This window comes from Antechinus flavipes, chromosome 2 (genome assembly GCF_016432865.1).
Source record: "Antechinus flavipes isolate AdamAnt ecotype Samford, QLD, Australia chromosome 2, AdamAnt_v2, whole genome shotgun sequence".
NCBI classification, from domain to species: Eukaryota; Metazoa; Chordata; class Mammalia; order Dasyuromorphia; family Dasyuridae; genus Antechinus; species Antechinus flavipes.
Genome location: NC_067399.1, coordinates 103,937,194 through 103,959,495, shown reverse-complemented (window position 1 = coordinate 103,959,495; position 22,302 = coordinate 103,937,194). Strand labels below are relative to the sequence as shown.

Below are 22,302 nucleotides of genomic sequence, written 5' to 3'. Positions count from 1 at the left end.
AACCCATTAGTCTAACTGAATAAAACCAAAACTTTCTAATCTAGTATTCCAAACTCAGAACTGTGCAACAGTTTCTTTCTTAAGTATTTGGAACACTATTTTGTGTATACATTGTTCCCATTCTAAATTGTAAGCTCCTTGTGGGTAGGGGCAGCCTCATCTTTAACACCAGCACCTGGTACAATATCATGTATGGCTTTGGCATTTAGTATATGTGGAAATATAATGCATACTGCCTTACATTAATATTCCTTTTGTATATTTTAGCACTGCCATTTAACTGTAAACTTCTGTAGAGACTGGTTTCTTCAGTAGGATAAAAAGAGCACTGGATTTGGAATCAAAAGAAATTGATGTTATTATTTGAGTTGTCATTCACGAAATCTTAGGCAAATAGCTTTACTTCTCCAAAGCTCCGTTTCCCCATCTGTTAAAAAAAAAAAAAAAAAAAAAAAAAAGTTCTACTCCCTACTTTAGGTCTTGTCTAGACTGCTTCACCCAGAGTCAGGAACTTCCAGAAAGTGACCAGAAATATTCACAAGCAAATGACTAAAATAGTATGGGGAATGTTACTGTGGGTCCAGGATCAGCTGGGCAATAGAAAGTCAAGGACTGCCAATAGTGAAGTAGTACAGGAAGTGGAAATCAGAGTCCTAAGGGCTCTATAAAAAAGTAATATCCCTGGCAATGTAGAGAAAAACTCAGTCAAGAGTCAAAGCAGAAGTCAGAAGCAAAGAAGTAAGATGTAATATCTAATTGCTCATCTAACTTCTCTCAACAGCCACTGTTGTGGCAAACAACAGCTGTAACTGTATAACAGCATTCATTTGGACTAGCACTAGCCGATTAACAAAGTTGATAGAAGAATAAAATTAGATAAGGTGACCATAAAAATTTTGGTTAGTAGTATGTGCAATATCTCCCATAGTACTTAGTAGGAGCTCAGTGAATAAATGATTCTCTAGTACAGAAGAAGTTAACTTCTCTCAGAGTAATATATATTATCAGTCTAAGCAGAGATTTTAGAGGTATTAACAAAAAGTTATTTTGTTTGAAGGAGAAAAAGGCTAGCACTTCTGGTCCTTGAAAGGGTCCTGTAGAGGTAGATAGGTGGTGAAATACATACAACACTAGTCCTATGGACAAAACCTGAATTCAAATTTAGCCTTAATTGCTTACTAGCTGTGTGACCCTAGGCAAGTCACTTAACTCTGTCTTTTTAAAAAAATCCTGGAGAATAAACATTTAAAGGTTTGAAATACGTACCCTTAGTAGTTTATAATTTAGCCAGAGGGATAACAGATTATAAAATACTATTTAAATAAGAGCTGTTATAAAGTTGCCTGGAAATCTCAGTGAAATTTTAAGCTTCTAAAGCTTAATGTAAATGTTTCAATAGTTGTTAAACTCTTACAGCTTAAAACTGCACTAAAACTTCTGGGTCACCTTTCATAAATTATTCCATACCTTACAAGATTGTGAGTTAGTACTTCAGGCATCACTATTCTTACTTTACAATTTAGGAAGCTAGGGCTTATATAAAAGTTACCTGCCCAAAAACACGCCCGCAAGTCACCAATCTAGCTCCAAAGTCAGCATTTCCCCTTTATTTCACTTATGATCAAGCTCAAGATTTTCAGTGAATAGAAAGGATTATGGGCATTAGGCAAATTATTATAGCCGAAAAGGTAACTAGTTAAAGCTGCTGTTTTCTTTGCATGGTTGCCCTCATCACAAATCTTGGGGAGGGTGAGGGGGGGGAAGTGGTGAGGGGAGGTAGAGAGGGGAAGGGTTGGTTAGAATGAATACTTTCATTCCTTTCTTCAAACTTCTCTTTAAGACGAAAGCCGGAATTACTAGTTGTATTAAAAGACGACCTATCTTGAAGTTTCAAAGGATAAGATAAACGAGAAAAACCTTTGGCAAAGCTTGTTACGTCCCACTTTGGAGGGGTACCTCCAAAGAACCTCTATAAAGTATATTTCTAAGTCCAAGAAAAGTGTAAAATGCAGAGAGAACACTATTTAAAATCGGACCATCTTGTTTTGCATTTTCAGGCTCCACATGTATTTAATACTTTTGGCTTTATTCAATAGTTACTTTCTGTTCCGGTTTTTTTTTTTTTTAAACAGGACTACAACTCCCAGGATGCACTGCCCATCAAATTTTATCAAAACAAGAAAACCCGAGGGCACTATGACCTATGACCGGAGGGCACAAACCATCCCGGGAAGTTTATGAGGTGGGACTTCGGTTCTCACTACAGCTGGCCCTTCCTCCCAGGGGACTCATCGGGAGATTCCCGAGTAGTGGGGTTCAAGTTCTCTAGTCTCACGTAGTTAAAAACATCCCTTCTCATCCCTGCCCCCGCGGTCACGAAGCGCCCCCACTGCGGAAAGCGATTCCCTCCCCAATATACACACTCCTCGTGTCCCTAAGATTCGCACACTGCCAGCCGGCCGGCGTCGACACTCCATTCGAATGTGGATGGGGCGGTCCCACAATCCGGTCATCCCCGACAATCCCCGCAAGCCTCCGCCGCTTCCTCCTCTTCCAAACGAACAAGTCTAAACAAACCAATTCCTCGGTTTGTTTGTCCGCTCCCGGCCCCAAAAGGAGTTCCCCAGAGACTCGTCTAAAGGAGCCGCAGCAAGGACGTAGAAGCAACAAGGAGCAGAAGTCGCCCCTCCCCTTCGAATTCCCGGCCTCACCAGCCTCCAGGTCTTCCTCTCACCCACCCCTTTCCCCGCTCGCGAGAACGCTTCTTTGCCTGCAGCACTGGCCCTAGGAAACGCGTGCGGAACTAGCAGCCAAGCGCCTTGTTTTGAGCTCGTCGGCCGCCGTAGCCCCTGCTAGGGCAGCCCGTGCGAGCCCGCTGGAGGAGGAAGAGAAAGGCAGAGAGAATCGGGTTACAAGATGGCGGACTTGTAGTGGTTACGGCGGCAGCGGCAGGGACGGCGGGAGAGAGCGAGCGAGCCCTTGGGGAGGTTTCAGGGGGGTGGGCGGAGGGAGGGTGGGTGTGTGTGAATTGGGGGGAGGGAGGGAAGACAGTGAAAGTTAGCGCGGGTACTGTGGTGCTGGAGACTCGCAGCAGTGGTCACCCCTGCGTGCGACCGCTCCCTGGAGCCATGGTGTACAGTGGCCTGTCCGGAGCCGCCGCCACCGCTGCCGCTGCGTGCTCCCGCGACTAAGAGATACAGACTAGGCTAGTTAGGAGGAGGCGGCGGTGGCGGCCGGAGGTGGGGAGGCACAGCGGCCAGCCACCATGTCGGATACGCGGCGGCGGGTAAAGGTGTACACCTGAATGAGGACCGGCAATGGGACGACCGGGGCACCGGGCATGTCTCCTCTACCTACGTGGAGCGGCTCAAAGGCATGTCGCTCCTGGTGCGGGCCGAGTCCGACGGTAAGGATTCGGGGGCGGCGGGGGCGGGGGAAGGATGTGTCTTGCAGCTTGAGGGTGGTAGGGCTTGCTTGGGTTAGGCCCCAGGCCTCCCTGCTTCCTGATGAGGAGCTTGTTGTACCCTTTTTTTCCTCCTCTTCCCCACTGAGCTGGGAAAACCACTTTCCCTTGTTTACTCCTAATTAGCAGCTGTTTATGGTTCCCCGCCCCCGGCCCCCGGGACTGGATTTTGCCTCCCTTCCACTGCAATCCCTCCAGTTTTAGTTGTGGGGCCGAAGGAAGGAAGTTTTCCAGATATCCTTGAGGATTCGCCGCTTGAAAGCTGAGGTCCTCTTGATTATGTTTCTGGGACGGGTTATGAAACTTTGGTTGATAGGAAATTATTTTTCCTTAAATTAAAAAACAAAAACAACAACATTGCTCGTTCTTAACCCGTCGCCCTAATTGCCACCACCGACAGGTGCTGGGGAAATCCAAAAGAGTCTTCGGGCCTGGTATCGGTTACTGCAGACTGTTGCCACGATACGTGCACACACACGCACACACTTAGGTCTGAGGTAGCTCCGGAGTAATCCTTTGTGGAGGCCGCAATGAAAAGGGTACTTTACCCTACAAACAGGATAGACACCAAAGCAGACTGTGTGTAAACTTGTATTCATTGATTTATAATCGAAGTCTTAACATTGGAAAGCTTAGAGCAGTCACTTGCTACCTTTGGTTATAGGAACCTCTACACCAAAAACGTGAGGCTGTTAGAGAAACAAATTTTAAATAAAGCTTTGGCTTTTTTCTCCTAGGGCACTCACTTCCACTTTTTCTTTTAAAGATTGAAGGAGTTCCGCCAGAAAAAGGATTGTTTCATTCTTTGTATCTTTATCTGTAGGTCCTAGAATAGTAGGCACTGGAGTAAATGTGTTTTAAATAGCCACACAATTCTGCCTGTACACAAAGTATTTCAAGTTTTGTTCTTATTGGGTGAGAGGAATAAATAAAATACTGTAATTTTGTATTAATCTAAGATTTTGTTACTATAGTGTGGTGAGATATTAATGTTGACTTGTTTTTTTTAACTTGACCCAAAAGAGTCATGTGGGATTTAAAAAATTTTGGTTTCAATTGATTTTTAATTGTCATTTTGTTTCCTTAATTTCCTTTTTTATTTTTTTGATGATAGAGGGAGATAGAGGTGTGAAAAATAAAGAGTTGTATTTTAAATTGAATGTATTTGCTCAAAGTGGAGAGAAAATGTGATTTGGAACATATTTCTTTACTTCAAAACAGATGTCTAGTTGGCTGAAGAGTCAAGAGAATTTTTCATGTGTTGTGAATTTTTTTGTTTTGGTTTGGTTTTTAAAGTTGAAAATTTAAATATGTTATTCTTCTCACCTTTTAGGGTCACTACTGTTGGAATCAAAGATAAATCCAAACACTGCATATCAGAAACAACAGGCAAGTAGAAATTTTTTATTTAAGATTGTTTCATCAGATCAATGAAGTATAAATTAGGCACAGTTCATGAAGTTTTCTTGGTAGGACAAAGTGTGTTTACTAAACAAAATAACAGATTATGATATGCTTTACAAGTTAAAACTTTTTTCAGTGCCAAAAAAAGGAAAACTTGTTGTTTGGTTATAATTTATGAAGATGCCATATTTAAATTATTATTTTTTTTTTATTGGAAAGGCAGTTTAAAGGGTTTTCTTTAAACCAAGGAGAGTCTTATGTGTGGAGTTGGATTCTTTGAATCAATTATTATTGAAGTTTAAAAGTAGCAAAAACCCTTTAAATTCCATTTTAAGGTATATTATTAGTATAATGTTAGAAGAATACTTTAAAAAATGTGGATGTTGCTGTTCTCCTTTATATTGTGTATATGACTATGAAATCAGTTATTTCATTAGGAAAAGAGATTATTCCTATTTGTTTCACATAATTTTTTTTTTAATCTCCAAGAATGGCTACAAGGATTGAAACTGTTCTTTTTTTGCATGTGTATTTAAAGTAACTTTAATGTGGAATTTAATTTTTAACATCTGAATTTCAGAATTCCATTTAGGTTGCAATTACCTTTTAAGTTTTCGTTCTTAATTATGAATGTTTGAATAGTACATGCATAGTAATAGAAATATACTACAATAAGAAGAAAAGTTGTACAAATAGTAGGACTGAGTTTTCTTTCATTGTTAAGAATTGATTATCCTAAGTGTTATATAATTTACTTTTCTATTCTAGTATTTAGATATTTTAATGGAATTTTTTTCTTAAATTCTTATAGAACGCTATTTTTTTTTTATTTTATTTGATTTGTATTAGTTCTCAGGATGAGAATCAACTGTTAAAATTTATTTGTGATCTCATCTCAGATTATGTTCAACTTATATTGATTCTTATATCTCTTGAGTCCTTTATATGTTGTCTTCTTAATTTACTGTAAGCTCTTTAAGGGAATTAAGGGAATTTAAGGAAAATTAAGGGAATTTTGTCTTTTTTTTCTTCTTTTGTATCTCTAGGGCTTTTGTATACTGTCTTGATATTAGTAAGGGCAAAATAAATGTGACTCAATATTAGATCTAGTGGTTCTCTAACCCCTCCCCCTTATTTTATAACGATCATTATTTGAGACCTCTGGTAAAAGAAGGAAAGTCACATCTTAGAAAAAGAGGTAGATGTTGACTTAATAGGAGAAAAATCTTCACAGCAATTAGAGCTGTTTAAATATAGGGAAGAAAATCTTAACAATTCAAATTGTACAAAAGTGAGATGAGCCCCTGAAGATGATAGGGTTCTACATTCTTGGAAATTTCAAGTAAATACTGGACAGCCACTTATGAATATGTTACAGTAGGTATTCCTTTTGTGTATGAAGTCTATACACTATATAAACGCTATAAAAATCAGTGAATTTCATGTGTCTGCAAATTGTGTAGGTGAATACAAAGTCCATGAGAAAAGATAATTGCTTTAGCCACAAGTGTGAAAGATGATCTCCAAGTTCTCTTTCAACTTGAAGTTTCTGTAATTCTCTCCACAGTTTATTCTTACATCTTAGAGTAGCTTCAATAGTCTTTAGTCATTGAAAATATGGGGAAGATAGCCTTATAACAAGGCTTATAATATGATTCTATAGGACGGATCTAAGAATTTTGTCAAATATATCAAAGTTCCAATAATATTGTAGAAGCATTTTTAAATTAAATGTTTATATATTATTATATAAACACAAACATATGTAACTGCTCTAATGAATTAGCTAAAATTTGTAGTTTATGCTAATTATAAATATTTGCAGATTTTAAAAAGCTTTGTTTCTTTGCCGTAGAGACAAAGGAGCTGTTTTTTTTTTTTTTTTTTTTTTTTAATTATTACTTATATATTACCTGGAAAATCACTTTTTCTGTAAATGTTTCCATTCTTTTATTTAATAACTTCTCAGTAGTTAAGACTTGTGTGGGTAATTTCTTGCTTTTCCTTTCTGCAGCAGTTAAGGTCTCTCTAATTACATGCTTACAGATTAAATCTTTTTAGATAATATGCTAAGAATATTTTTATCAGAAAAGAGTGTGTGTGTGTGTGTGTGTGTGTGTGTGTGTGTGTGTGTGTCTCACCTAGAGTCAAACAGCTAGGAAGTGTCTGGTCAAATTTGAACTCTGGTCCTCCTGACTTCAGGGCTGGTGCTCTATCTACTGTGCCACCTAGCTATCCAATTCTTTAACTGTGAATTTGGCAAAATCTTGTCTTTTATATATAAATGAAACTAATCTGTTTGGTATGACTTATTTCTTTATTGTAAACCTCATATACTAGAAAATGATTTTTTGTTTTATTTTACTTCCATTTTTGTGGTTTTATCTCTTAAGTTTACAAAACCATATCACAAAATGTGCTTGGAGTTTTCAAAGATGTTTTATTATTTTCAGTTTAAAGAATTTTTGTATTTATTTCCTTTTAATTATCACCTTTAAATTATTAAACAGTAGTTTTGCACAGAAATCTTTTGGATTTACAAATGATGCTGATGTATTCGCTAGTTTATATATAACTTTAGCTATCATTACGTTGCCAGTTTTTAATAGATACTAAATGTAGTAATAGCTTATTAGTAATAAGGAAATTTTCATTTTTAAAAATTTGAAACATAAAAAAGCAAATGTTTAATTTCTCTTAAAATTATAATTGAAAATGGAAAAAAAATTCTGTATTTTAACATAGGTTAGAATTATAGAATGTAGAGTGGGGATTGATGGGGGAAAGGGGTGGATCTGGACCTTTGATTTCCTTATTATTAGGAATTTTTAATGTGGAAACCTCCTCCTCTTGCAGGTTAGTAGCTAGTCTGAAACTTAAAAGGAATTTATACCTTTTTACCTAATTTATATGACACTATAATGTTCCCAGATATTAACAGATTACATTTTAACTAGTATGTTTTTTAAAATGTTTTATACAATTGTTTATCAAAGGTGAATCAAGAGGAAATAGGTCATAGTTGCTAAAGAGGGATTTTTAATGAAAAGTATGCTTTAGAAACATTGAGAGTTGTTGGATACTATAATTTACGTTTTAGGACATTATTAAATATTTTTATTTTATAAAGTAGAATAGTTATCTTTTGGCTAATTTATGTAGAAATATCTGCATGAATTTTACATTTTGAGTACTATACAGTAGTTATGTGATACTGTTGTTCATAATCAAAGCTTTTAAAAGGGTAGGAGACTGGCAATAGAAAGTGACATATTTCTTGATTTTAAAGATAGAACATATGTCCCATAAAGCTAAAATAACTTGACTATGATCATATAACTTTAGGTGATAGTGCTCTTCCAAAAAACCCACAAGGGGTAATAGTCACTACAGGTCAGCATTTACATTGCCTGTTGCCCAAGACTTGGTTAATTCTGTGGTTTTCATGGTTATTGGCAGAGATTGGGGAGGGGAAGCAGTGGCAATGTTTAGGTTAGTTCAGTAGCTGATAACTACTTTTGTAGCAACTCTTACTGCCCTCTACCTGTCTTCATTCAGGCTATCTCACAAACCTGTCTATCATGCATTTCTTACCTTTCCCTCTTGAATTTTTCGCTTCTTTATAGGCTAAACTTGAATACCACCTCCATTGGGAACTCTTCATAATCTGCTTAGTTTAGTGTTTTCTCTCCCAAATTACCTATTTAAATGTTGCACCTGCCCTTTCTAAGAATGTAAGCAAGTACTTTTTTTTTTTTTAAAGCTTTTAGTGAAATGTTTTTGTTAATATAGCAAAAATAGTGGTGCCAAAATCTCCCAAAAGTCTGACACACTCTCATCAGTACCTTCAGAGACTAGGAATAATTGATCTTGAACTTAGAGAAGATCACATGCAAAAGGATAGTGATAAGTTCATATTTTTGTACCTCTAAAAGAGTGGCTTGCAAGTAGTAAGCTTATAAATTGATTGGATCTTCTAAAAGATAGATACTAGAAAAAATAGATGTAAACAGATACCAAATGTACGAATGTTATTAAGAAATAGGAATGACTAAAACTGTCTCCCTTAAGACTAAAATGAGCAATTTAGTCTGGTGAATCTCTATTAAAAATAAATGTAACATAAATATATTAAAATATATAAATATTTTTAGTATATATGTGCCATGTCTAAAAGAGTACTATCTTTCTAAGAGTTATACTCTTATTAGGGAGATTGTTGGAGGGAAGAAAAGAGAAAAAGAATAGCACAATATGGGATGAAGAATTAAACTGTTATTAGAGAATTGGTGCAATCAAAATTCAGAAGAGGAAAGGATTGATTATAGACTGAGGCCATCGGAGAAATCTTCACCAGAAGATTTAATTCTTTTAAGAAAGGACACAGAGGTGTGAAATGAACAAATTGTATATGGAATTGGTATAGTACCCTAGAATATTGATGACAACTAGGTTGGGAGTCAATTGGTTGGATCTGATAATATAGAAAGAATATATACATGTACAACACACACACTCACAATAATATACCAAGTTAAGACGTCAAGAATATTGAATTGTAGCCCTAGATATGTCATAAATTTGCTATGTGACCTATAAAGATCAGTTCCCCTTTCTGAGCCTAAATATTCATTTCTAAAATGAGAAGTTGAAGTAGTTGATCTGTTAGGCTTCTGACAGTTCCAACATTATGTGATTTAAGGAGTTACATTTCATTGACAAAATGTAGCCATATTATAAAGAAATTTGCTATATTAGGAAATTTAAGATTGTTAATAAATAACATGAAATTATTATAGGTTCTTGAACATGATAAAAGTGGTGTTTTATGAAGTTAATCTAGCAACAGAAAGCAAAGTAGATTGCATTAGAGAGCAGTATGGGAGAAGAGGATTTGGAGTAGTGGTTCTCAAACTTCTGTTTTCAGTATCTTTATCTTATTAGAGTTTTTGTTTATCTGGATTATATTTATAAACATTTACCATATTGGAAATAAAAGCTATTTTTGAATTTGTAGACTCTCTAAAAGGGAAGTTTCAGAGGTCCCCAGGATTCTCTAGACCATAATTTGAGAACCACTGATTTGGAGGATGGAAAAGTAATTTGGCTGTTTCAGGAATTCAGGAATTAAAATGATAAAGACCTAGATTAGAATGATAACAGAATGAAGAATGAAAGGACATTCAAAGGAAATCTTTAAAAATCAACTGATTTTTGTTGGTTGTAGGGAATTAAAGGTACCTACATGATTGAGGTTAGAGGTGATATACATTCATAGGAGATGGTGAAGATTGGTATAGGCCATGTTTTGTATGAAGTTTAAGGAAAAGTGAAATCTGAATGAAATTGGAGATGAGCAAACTAGAGTTGGAATGGAGGCTGAAGATTTTAGGAGTCTTCTAGACAAAAATAATGTTTGTATCTACAAGAAGATGAATTTCCTTAAGAAACAAATGTGCACTAATTGACATTTCTCTAGCATTGTAAGGTTTAAAGTATTTTTTTAATCATGATTTTTGAAAGTAAGTAGGATCAGGGAACGTGTTCCCATTTTGCTTAATGAGAATATTCAGGCTCATAAGTTAAGTGACAACTCTGTTGATCACAAAGAGTCATTTACCATTTATTAGATTTAGAACTTTTTCTAATCTTTTTAGAAAGAGTAAAGCAGAAAGCCAAAGTCTGAGCCTTGTGAGACTGTCACCTTTAGGGTTTAATGTAAGAGGTGAAAGTAGTGATCAGAAGGAAAAGAGAACTAAGATTACAGTCAGCCAATAAACATTTGTTAAGTACTTGCTACGTGCTGGACTTTGTGCCAAGTTCGTGGTATACAAATATGAAAAAAAAAAAAAAAAAGATGGTCCTTTTCTTTGAGGAGTTTACAATCTGATAGGGGAAAACAACACTCAAACGGAAGCTCCAAAAGGTTATTGGGGTGGGGGAAAGGGAGGATGGCTAGATGGTTGAAAAATTTCATAGTAGTGCAGCCAGCTGAGAAATAAGATACTAAAGCTATTTCCTTCTTAAAAGGAAATTTTGGAGTTGTATGACCCTAATGGTTATCTGATCCTTATATACCTCAAGTAGAAGCTCAACAGAAACAAATATTGTACCAAGTAGAATAAAATCTTAAGACAGCTAAAAAGATCATTGGTGATTTCAGTAGTAGAATGCAAGAATTAGAAACCAATTGGCAGGAGTTCAGGCAGGGAAGAGAGGTAATATAATGAACAGCTAGGATAGTGAAGGGCCTTAATAGTGTGCCATATGAAGACTAGTTGAAAAAAGTGAAGATGTTTACCCTAGAGAATAGATGGTATAGGAAGGATATGAAAACTGTCTACAAATACTTGAAGATTTGTCAGGAGAAAACGATTAGAGTTGTTCTGTCTCTCCCTAAAGAGCCTAGCTAGATTTGAAAATTTAGAGTCAGAAGAATATGCAAAAGTTATTAAAAGGCAGAATTAAGGGAGAAACCCCTTACCACAGTTGGGAGCCGTTTAATTCGGACCACTTATATAAGTGTTGAGTTCTCTCTCACTGGTTATCTTTAAGCAAAGACTGACATAACTACTTGTTTTGTATATATTTTACTGGAGTTTGTTTGATCAGGTATTGCTTGGAAGTCTTTGTGATTCTGAGTCTGTGAAATGTAGACAGTGAAAATAAACTGAAAATTTTAGCTTGAGTACTTCTGGTAGCTAGAGTATAAAGAAAATTTTTGTTTTAGACACGTACATACTTTTAAAGGTAGGAGAAACCCACACAAGATGGATCAAATATAACAGATAAGTAGAGGATATACATAAAACAGAATCTTGAAAGGATGTAGTGAGAGCAGCACAGTTAATGAGGAAAAGGAGATATTTCTTCATAATCGCCAAATATTAGAAGATAAGAGATTTAAGACTTTCAGTACAATTCTGATTTCACAGCTGGTCTGGATGCTAGTTTAGAATTAAGAAAGAGGTTTATCTTCACTGAATAATAGAACCTCCCTTTGTAACTGATTAATTAACTATGACACAGTCATACCCAACAGGTCAGAGGAAAAATAAGAGGTGAGAAAAGGGTTTCTTGGAACTCTACCTCCCCCAAAATGGCCAAAGGAAATAAGTAAATGTGAGATCACTGAAAATCTAGAGGAGGATTTTGAAGGAGAAACAATGACTTGTAGAGCAGAAATGTAGAAAAGGATCAGAAAATAAGTCATAGGAACCCATGCCTGGAAATAAGAATAGGATTCAAATTCTGAGAAAGATTGAAGATTTCACCAGTCCTGGAATTCCCACAAATCTAAATTTATTATTGGCAAGAAAATTGAATAACTTATATTGGCATACTCTTCAAATAGGTAAGGGAATGAAATAATTCAGTGAGCTGTTATTGATGGTCTTATCAGTGGCTAACATTGGGTGCATAAATTGTACTCCTATATATTTCTCTGTTTTTGTGAAAGTATTTTATATTTCTGATAATTTCTTAAGTTCATTTTTCTGATAATTTTCTTAAGTTCATTTTTGAAAACTAAAGTGATTTAAGAATCTTAGGAATTTTCTTACTCTTTCTCTCAATACCATTGTCATCATAATGATAGATCTTGGGACCTCACTGGTCAAGGGTTGTCATTGTGTTAATTCTGGAACATTTCTTCATTTCAAGAAGAGCCAGTAAATTGTGGCTAGATAATTTAAGAATATAGAAGGGAAAAGAGGTAGGACCTAGAGAATATAAAAAAAAGCTATACTTATATATGAAAAAATTCAAAAACCAGGTAGCACTCAAGATCATTCAGGTTAAGATAACAAAAACAAAAACAGAAGCTATGTTGATAATAAATTATATTATAGGTTACCTAGATAGAAGAAATAGTTGAGAGTCTGGGAAACATCACAAGACCAGAGAGGGGCATAATGTTAAAGTGTAAGGTGACTTCACTTAACTTGATATAGGGTAGCATATGCTGTTCTTCAAAAATAGAGGAGCTTATAATATTTAGGCTTTCTTAGTAATATCCTTTAAAAGATGGAAGAATCAACATGAGAGAATTGTATTCTAGGTCTTAGTCTCACTAGAAATTTAAGAGTTAAGGTTACTGTTGTGTAAATGACTATTCAAATGTGTTAATATATAATATATAGCATGTAATAGGTACTACATAAATGCTTATTCCCTTTCCTTTATTCCATCTTAGAAATTTGTGATAGGGATAAAAAAAGGAGCATAGTCTGACTTGTGTCCTATATTTTGGGAAAAGAAATTTGAATTGAGTGTGATCCAATAAAAATAACTCCCAATTATAGGAAGTTCTTAAAAATGATAATAAATTTAAGAAGCCAAAAGTTTTGTTGTTTCTTGTTTATATGCTAATAATTTAACCTTTAATCACCGTTCCTCTCCTTTCCTTTTCCCTCCCCATGAAATATTCAAGTAAAACCTAAAGGCATAATGTCCAAATTCTTGTCTGATTGGTAGGTCCTTACTTTGCAGTTAAAAGGTGGTGTGTTTCCTCATTCTTATACAAGGATTGGTCATTACAATTAATCCGAGCTAAAGTGATTTTTAGTGTTTTCTTTTCTTTTAGTTATCATGTATATTTTCCACTTGGTTTGGCTCACTTCCCTCCATATCAATTCATCTAAATTTCTCCAGGTTTCTATAAGTTCTTCATATTTGATTATAAATTTCACCAGCTTTAACTGTAATGTTTATTTTGTATTTCCTCGATGACAGGTACTCATTTTGTTTCAATGCTTGTTTTTTTGTTTTTGTTGTCACAATTTGCTGGTCTTAATATTTTGGTATTTATGCAACCTTTTAAGAATAAATTCCTACAGACACAAAAAAGTGAGGAAAATCAGAGGAAAATCATCTTAGGTGAAATATGTATGGAACTCCTCAGCTGATTTAGATTATAAAGAAAATGAAATGGAAGGAAAGACACTTAACAGCATTATTTTTAAAATATCCCTTTAGAATAATACCTCAGAATGCTTACAAAAAGTCGAGGATAATGAGGGAAAAACTAAGGACAACAAAAAAGGAGTTAGACTTTTTAAACTACATTGTAGAAAAGAGATGACTACTTAAAGTTGATGGGACAACAATAAAATACAAACATGAGAAGAAACAAATCTCTTCAATATTTTTTTTTTCTAAGAAGAATTATTTTTGAACTGAAAGGGACATTATAAAAATAATGTATAATTGAAATCCAAGGAAAATACTGATAAAAGGAGAGCTCCTTTTTGTCCTTGATAAATACAGATCATCAGTCCAAACTCTGTCCTAAGATACTAAAAGAAATTAGATGTATTATGGGTAAGCTATTATCAGTAATAATTATGAAGAACCTGCTAAGGTAAGTCATAGGATTTGAGAAAGACAAATAACCTTATTTTTAAAAAAAAAAAAAAGATCAAGGAGTGGGGTTAAAAAAAAAAAAAAGATCTGGAAAGTATCGTTAAAATGGTCTGGGTGGTGAACTGGTACAAAGAAGCTTTGTTCTTCCTCATTTTTTTGGAAGAGGATTGGTAATGTCATGGGTGAGGTGACTTGGCATATGAATTGAATTTAGGCAGTTTCACAAAGTAGTCAGCCTCACTCTCTCTTCCTGAGACATTCCAGGTCCAGTGGCAAGACAAATTCAAAACAACTGGTGATGGCCCAGGATGTAGTATATGACCTTGGCATCTTCAATTCTGACTATGTTCTTAGTTCTAAACACTCCACAGTGCCTGCTAGACACATTAATGATCACTAAATAAGATCTTACATGCCAGACTAACTTTATTTCCTTTTTAACAGTGTTGCTGAAATTGTTAGATCTAGAATATTCTGCAAATAATAGTTTTCTTAGATTTTAGTAAAATGTTAAATATACTCTAATATGCTGTTCTTTTGATGAATGATGAAGAAATGATATGGAATTCATAATTTGTGAAATGATTTGTTCTGCTTAATTGTAGAAAGGAGAATTAGGTACAACAGGTGGAAATTGTGAGGAGAAAAATTTAAGCTTTTTGGAAAGAAAAACTTACTAGATCTCCCCATGAAGTATTGAAATACAGTGGAAATTCTTAATTTCTAAAATAAGAGAGTTGGACTAGATTATCCCCAAAATATTAGACTAAATTACCTCTGAAGACCCTTCCAGTTCTCTATCTCTATATCAATGACTTTTTATATGGGGAACCAAAGATATGAATTCCTTCTAGTCATACAGGTCAACATTTGATTTATATGACTTTGGAGTACTTAATGATTTGCCCATGATCATACATTTAATATGTTACATGCAGGTCATAAACTTCCACAGTGCCCCAAGAAGCTCTTTCAAGACTATTTGGGGGAAGGGGGAAGGGGGGAGTTTCCATGGTCATTAATACAGATGAAATCAACTAATCTTCTGCCTGGTGTTCCTTTATTCACCACCATTACTTTTATCACCTAAAATAGGTCCACCCTCCATCCTCTCACACACAGAAGAATATTTTTGATAATAAAATAGCATTGTAAAAATCTTTTTTAGGAAGACCTGTGTGGTATCTCTTCTGATTCTGTTTTAAAGAACCAGCTTAAGTAACACTACTCTTTATTCTTCTCTGAGTTTTTTCTCTATCCAATTTTCATGGTAGTGGAAAAATATTATAAAATATCATTCTTTTCACTTTTTGCTGGATTTGTAAACCGAGGAAGTAATATTGTTCCAGTGAAGTAGAAACAGTGTTTGCTATGAAGCAGACAAGCAGTTAAAATAAGTAAACTGTCTTGCATGCCCAAGAGTTCACTGTACTTCATTTTCCTGAGGATTCAGGATGAAAACAATGAAAGATTTCCCATTCTGTATTGAATATTCCTTGTATCAACCTGGCATTTTTTCTTATCAGTGACTTTTTTTTTTTTTTAACCACACCTTATGAAATATTGAAACTGGCAAAGATGAGGGAAAGGAAGCAGATTTATGTGTGGCTACGTTCTGTTAAACAATGTTGATACTATGTATTTTATATCCTGGAATAGCAGGGAATTGGGGGCAGAGGAGTGGGGAAGAGTATTATGAGTAAAAACAGGAATTCTTAAGAATAATAAGCAAGAGTACAATAGAAAGTGTTAGGTCCAAAATAATCCTCTTACACATTCAACCAATTACTGGTTTATTTGAAACTCAAGTTCCAAAGAGATTCTTTTGAATTGAGGAGAGTTACTGCCCATTCATTGTTCATTCACAGCTTAGTGTTGACAATCTCTAGAAGCTTTTTCCTGAAGTGTTGTTGAAATTACAGAAATTAATTTCTTGTTCCAGTTTTTATATAGTGTTGCTAATTAAAATATTTCATGTATAAATGTTTTTTTTTTTTAATTTTTGTTTTTATTTTTGTTGGGAATTTTATTGGTACAAGGAATTCTTTATAAGAAACTCCTTCTACCACTGCAGATCAGGAACTGTTCTAGAAGTTATATAGTCTTTTTTTCATATTTTAATAAGTATTTTATTTTTCCAAATACATGCAAAGATAATTTTTAACATTCACCTTTCCAAAACCTTGTATTCCAAAATTTTCTTTTTCCCTCCTTTCTTTCCCTCTTCCTCAAAACAACAAGCAATCTGATATAGATTAAACACTAGCAATTCCTCTAAACATATTTACATATTCATCATGCTGTGCAAGAAAGATCAGACCAAAAGGGGAGAAAACCAAGCAAACGACAAAAAAAGGGTGAAAATTCTATGTTTTAATTTACATTCAGTCTCCATAGTTCTCTCTCTGGATGCAGATGGCACTTTTCATCATTAAGTCTATAGTCTTTCCAGACTTTCTGAAATCAGCCTGCTCATCATTTCTTATAGAACAATGATATTTTAATACATTCACAAACCATAACTTATTCAGCCATACCCCCACTGAGGGGCATCTACTCAATTTTCAGTTCTTTGCCCCTATAAAAAGGGCTGCTGCAAACATTTTGCACATGTAGGACCTTTTTCCTCTTTTATGATCTCTTTGGGATACAAACCCAGTATAGACACTTCTGAATCCAAGGGTATTCAGTTTGATAACCCTTTAGGTATAATTTCAAATTGTTCTCCAGAATGGTTGGATTACTTCATAACTCCACCAACAGCGCATTAGTGTCCTAGTTTTTCCACATCCCTTCCAACATTATCCAATTTGAGAAGTGTGAAGTGGAAGGAACCTCAGAGTTGTCTTAATTTGCATTTCTCTGATCAAAAGTGATTTAGAGCATTTTTTCATATGATTAGAAATGGCTTTAATTTCTTCATTGAAAATTGGCTGTTTACATCCTTTGACCATTTATCAATTGCTAAATGTGGAACTCACTGTCTTAAAAGAATCATCTAGATCCCTGAATAGTTAAGTGATTACACACCCATTATATTTGTCAGAGTTGGAACTTGAATCTGAGGTCTTCCTGACTGGAAGCCTTATCTTCTTTTTAGAAAATTTGGTTTTTTGAGGGTTTGATGTTTTGAGCTAGGTCCCACAGCTAATAACTATCTGGGGCAGGATTTGAACTTTGATTTTCCTGACTTAGTCCAGCTGTTGTATGTCCTGAGCTACCTCTGAGCAGAATTGTAAAATTCTGCTGTAGGTATGTGGCTTAAAGGTATTTCTTTTGTGATATTAGGTCATATATATTAGTGTGAAGGCCTAAATCCATCATTAGTTAACACTCAAGGAAGGAATATAGCTTTCAAAGCACAAATTTATTTTTGTTTTATTTTTTGCCTGACACATTTTATTTTAAATATTTATTTTCTCAGTTATATGTAAAAAAATTGTTACACATGTACATTCATTTTTTACATATTCCCACATGAATTATGTTGAAAAAAAAATCAGAATAAAAGGGAAAATCATGAAAAAAAAAAGGTGAAAATGGTATGTATTGACTTAAAGTTTCAATAGTTACCCTCTCTGGATGCAGGTTTCTATATAAAGTTTATTGAATGAGAAGAACCAAATCTGTCATAATTATTGCATAATCTTACTGTTGCTGTGTACAGTGCTTTTCTGGTTTGTTTTGCTTCACTCTGGATTAGTTCATGTAAATCTTTTCAGGACTTTCTAAAATCAGCCTGTTTTATCATTTTTTATAGAATATTATTCCATTACTTTTAATATACTATAACTTATCCAAAGTAATTCCCTAATTGATGGACATCTACTCATTTTCAAATTCCTTGCCACTACAAAAAGAGCTGCTACATACATTTTTGTATGCATATGGGTCCTTTATCCTCTTTTATGATCTCTTTGTGATACAGACTCTGTAGTGGCACTACTGAATCAAATAGTATGCACAGTTTTATACCTCTTTGGGCATAGTTCTTAGTTTCTCTCCAGAATGTTTGGATCAATGCATTAGTGACCTTATTTTCCCACATTCCTTCCAACATTTATCATTATCTCAAAGTTAAATTTTGTTTTAAAAACTTTTCAAAAAACTTTCACATTTGCTATAATATTCACAACATTCCTTTGGGGATAAGTAGGTAGATTTCAATCCAGGGATGTTTTGAAGATTTATATCTTTTTTTATTATTAATATTAATAATAGTAGAGAAGTTGTTAGGATCATTGCTGATTAGGTAAACTGTTGAAGACTTGTTTTGGAGAGGGGAGAGATTATTTTTAACATTTTATATAATATCACAGAATCTAGAACCTTGTAGAAAATCTGGTCCCACTTCTTCAGTTTATAATTGAGGGAATCTGAGGTTCATCAAGGTGAAGTCTCATTCCTTGTATGGAAGATTTAGGATTCAAATTCAGTCAGATCTAATGACTGAAAATCTTGTGTTCTTCTCATTTCAGACTGCATTTCAGTATTGTTTCTGTTTTATAATTAGGATTTTTAAAATGAAATTTCATGTAATTTTAGTTAATAGAATTTTAGGGAAAAGAAGTAGATCTCTGATTTCTTTTGTATAGACATCTTTTTTTGTGAGTGCAGATTTTGTTCTCTGAAGCTTAGTATCTTACACAAAGTTTTTTACAACACTGAGAGATTAAGTATAGCAAATATGCATCAAATGTGTGCCTTGAATTCAGGTCTTTCTTTTCCAAGGCTATTTCTCTTACTTATTATACCTGGCTGCTTCTTAATGGAATTTTAGCCACATTAAATTATTTGGCTCAGTTTGTTAATGTATTGCATAGTAACTTAAATGTTCTAAATTTTTTTTTTTTAATGTTCTAAATTTTAACAAAAAAATCTGGATTTTTAATCTTGTAAGAGTGTGAATATTTTTCAAGGAAACTTAATAAATGATCCAGTTAAGCTAGATTATTTAGAGAGAATTTTTATGACTGTAATGAAGAAAGGAGGAAAAGGATGCAAATTGGAAATAATTGTGTAACAAAATTTTTTTCCATCAATGACTGGATCCACTTGTATTTCAAGATAAGCATTACTGTTTCTTACGTACTTTATGATATTGAAATAATATTAAAGAAAATAATAGTGAAAAGAACAGCTGCCCTAGATCCTAATATATACAGAGGAATAACTGCTGAAAAGAACCCAATTTGAAGGATCAGTTTTAGTCATACACAAAGAGGAAGTGGATCTTAGATACTTTGGGGAAAAAAACAGTCCTATAAAGGGAGATGCAGAGACTATCAGTACATGTCAGTCCACATCTTAAGTGGGCTTGAAGATTTCATCTCTTTGAAGTCTTCAAAAATAATATAACTTATCAAAAGCATGGTGAAGATAGGAGAATTGAATGGGTAGTTTTGTAAATTGTATTTTGCAGTTGATTGCCGTTTCCTGTTATTGGTAAAATTAACTCAAAGGCATAGAGAACCAGAGCATAGAGCATGTCAAGCTTGGCAACTAGATTCAAAATTGAAATTCTTGAAGCATCTACAAAAGGTTTTTGAAAGAGAACTGCCATCCAATTAGTAAATAGTACAAATTACTATTATAGCTGATGATGCTAAAATGAAATTAGGAAATGAATACCACTTGCAGTTACAGAGTTTGTAGTAGATAAATGCAGTATGGATTGCATTATTCCAAATGTAAATTTAATACCTCTGTGTTCATTACAGTTTTTTTCTGGAGTGCATATGATCAGATCCCTAGAAGAATCTCTGAAAATTGCTTCATAAAATCCCTGAAGGTTGAAGTGCTTCACCTTCCATCCTAGAAATAATTCCCTACTTAAACAGAGGGTTAAAAGCTGAATATTAGGATAGGAAAATGAGCAGACAACAGAAAAAGATTCTGACCATAGAAAGTTACTATGGTAATGAGGAAGCTCAAAGTGTACGCTCAGTTGTAGTGGCAAGAAACTGGAAACTCTGTGGATGCCCATCAGTTGGAAAATGGTTGAATGAGTTATGGTATATGAATGTTTATGGTATGTGAATGTTATGGAAAGTTATTCTGTAAGAAATGATCAGCAGGATGATTTCAGAGAGATCTGGAGAGACTTACATGACTTAAATGAAGTAAGTAGAACCAAGAGACATTGTACAGAACAATAGCAAGATTATACGATGATTAGTTCTGATGGACATGGCTCAAATGAGATAATTCAGGCCATTTCTAGTATCTTGTGATGAAGAGAGCCATCTGCACCCAGAAAGAAGACTGTGAGAACTTCTCAAATGTGGATCGCCACAAAGTATTTTCACTTTTTTGTTGCTGTTTGTTTGTATTTTGTTTTCTTTCTCATTTTCCCCCCTTTTTGGTATGATTTTTCTTGTGCAGCACGATAATTGTGGAAATATGTATAAAAGAATTGCATATGTTTAACATACATTGGATTACTTGCTGCTAAGGGAGGAAGAGGAAGGGAAGGAAAAAATTAAAACACAAGGTTTTGAAAGGGTGAATGTTGAAAATTATCTATGCATATATTTTGAAACTAAAAAGCTTTAATTTAAAAAAAATCAGATTTAAGCTGGGGAAAAAACACTTTGAAAAAGATAACAAAATCAAAGTTTCTATATCAAAAGTCTCCAAGGAAAAAAGAATTGTTCTCAGGCTATGGAAGAGCTCATAAAGAATTTTGAAAATCAAGTGGGAAAGATAGAGGAAAATTTAGGAAGAGAATTGAGAGTGGTGTGAAAGAAAATACAAAAAGCTACCAGGGAGAAAAATGCTTTAAAAAGCAAAATTGGCCAAATGGGAAAGGAGGTACAAAAGCTCACTAAGGAAAATGATTGTTTAAAAATTAGATTTGAGCAAATGGAAGCTAATGACTTTATTAGAAATAAAGATACAAGACAATAAAGCCAAAAGAATAAAAAAAAAAATTAAAAATGTGAAGTATCTCATTGGGAAAACAACTGACTTGGAAAATAGATCCAGGAGAGAGAGAATTTAAAAAACATTGATCTATATAGAAGTCATGATTAAAAAAAAAAAAAAAGTCTGGACTTTTTTTAAAGAAATTATCAAGGAAAGTGTCCTGATATTCTAGAACAAGAGGGTAAAATAGAAATCGAAAGATTCCACCCTAATCTCTTGAAAGAGATCCCAAAATGAAAACTCCTAGGAATATTATAGTCAAATTCTGAAACTCCCAGGTCAAAGAGAAAATATTACAAGCATCTAGAAAGAATTGAATTATACTGGAGTCGCAGTCAGGATAACATAAGATTTAGCAGCTTTTACATTAAAGGATTGAAGGTCTTAGAGTATGATGCAGTGGAGCTAGGATTACAACCAAGCAAAACTGACTATAATCTGTCAGGGGAAAGGGGAAAATTCAATTAAATAGAGGACTTTGAATCATTCATGATGAAAAGAACAGAGTTAAATAGAAAATAGAAAATTTGATTTTCAAATTCAGGACTCAGAAAAAGTATAAGGGACATTTGTTTACACTCTTACATGGGAGGATGACACTTTTAAATTATTAGAACTTTCATTGTTATGGCAGTAAGAAGATATATATATAGAGAGAGAGAACAGGTATGTTATATGAAGGGATAATATCTAAAAAAAAATGAAGGGATCAAAGAAATTACTAGGAGAAGAAAGGGAGAGGTGGAATGGTATAAATAATCTGCCAAAAAGAGGCAAGAAAAAGCCTTTTACAGTGGAGGAAAGGGGGGGAAATTGGGGAGAGTGAGTGAACTTGATCGTCATCAGAATTAGCTCAAAGAGGAAATAATTCAGTATAGTTATAGGAAACCTATTTACCTACAGGAAAATAGGAGGGGGAGAATATATGGGAAGGAAATGGGGGATAGTGATAGAAGAGATGGCATATTGGGGAAGGGAGTTATTAGTAGCAAAATACTTTTTTGAGGAGGCAGGTGAGGGAGAATAGAATAGATGGGGGGGATATAGTTAGCAATACTAAGTGTAAAAAGATTTGAAGTAAGTTTCTCTGATAAGGCCTCATTTCTCAAATGTATAGAGAACAGTCATATTTATAAAAAATAAGA

General features: G+C 34.3%; 1 protein-coding gene across 1 annotated transcript in view; it reads left to right on the top strand.

Annotated features, from left to right (window-relative positions):
• The first annotated feature begins 3,003 nt into the window (after positions 1–3,003).
• Positions 3,004–22,302, top strand: part of PPP4R3B (protein phosphatase 4 regulatory subunit 3B) — a 76,357-nt gene continuing 57,058 nt past the window's right edge. Inside the window, 3 exon segments of the mRNA XM_051975307.1 lie at positions 3,004–3,299; positions 3,302–3,406; positions 4,797–4,852. Of these exon segments, the coding sequence (XP_051831267.1) occupies positions 3,266–3,299; positions 3,302–3,406; positions 4,797–4,852 (195 nt within the window). The 5' untranslated portion in view covers positions 3,004–3,265.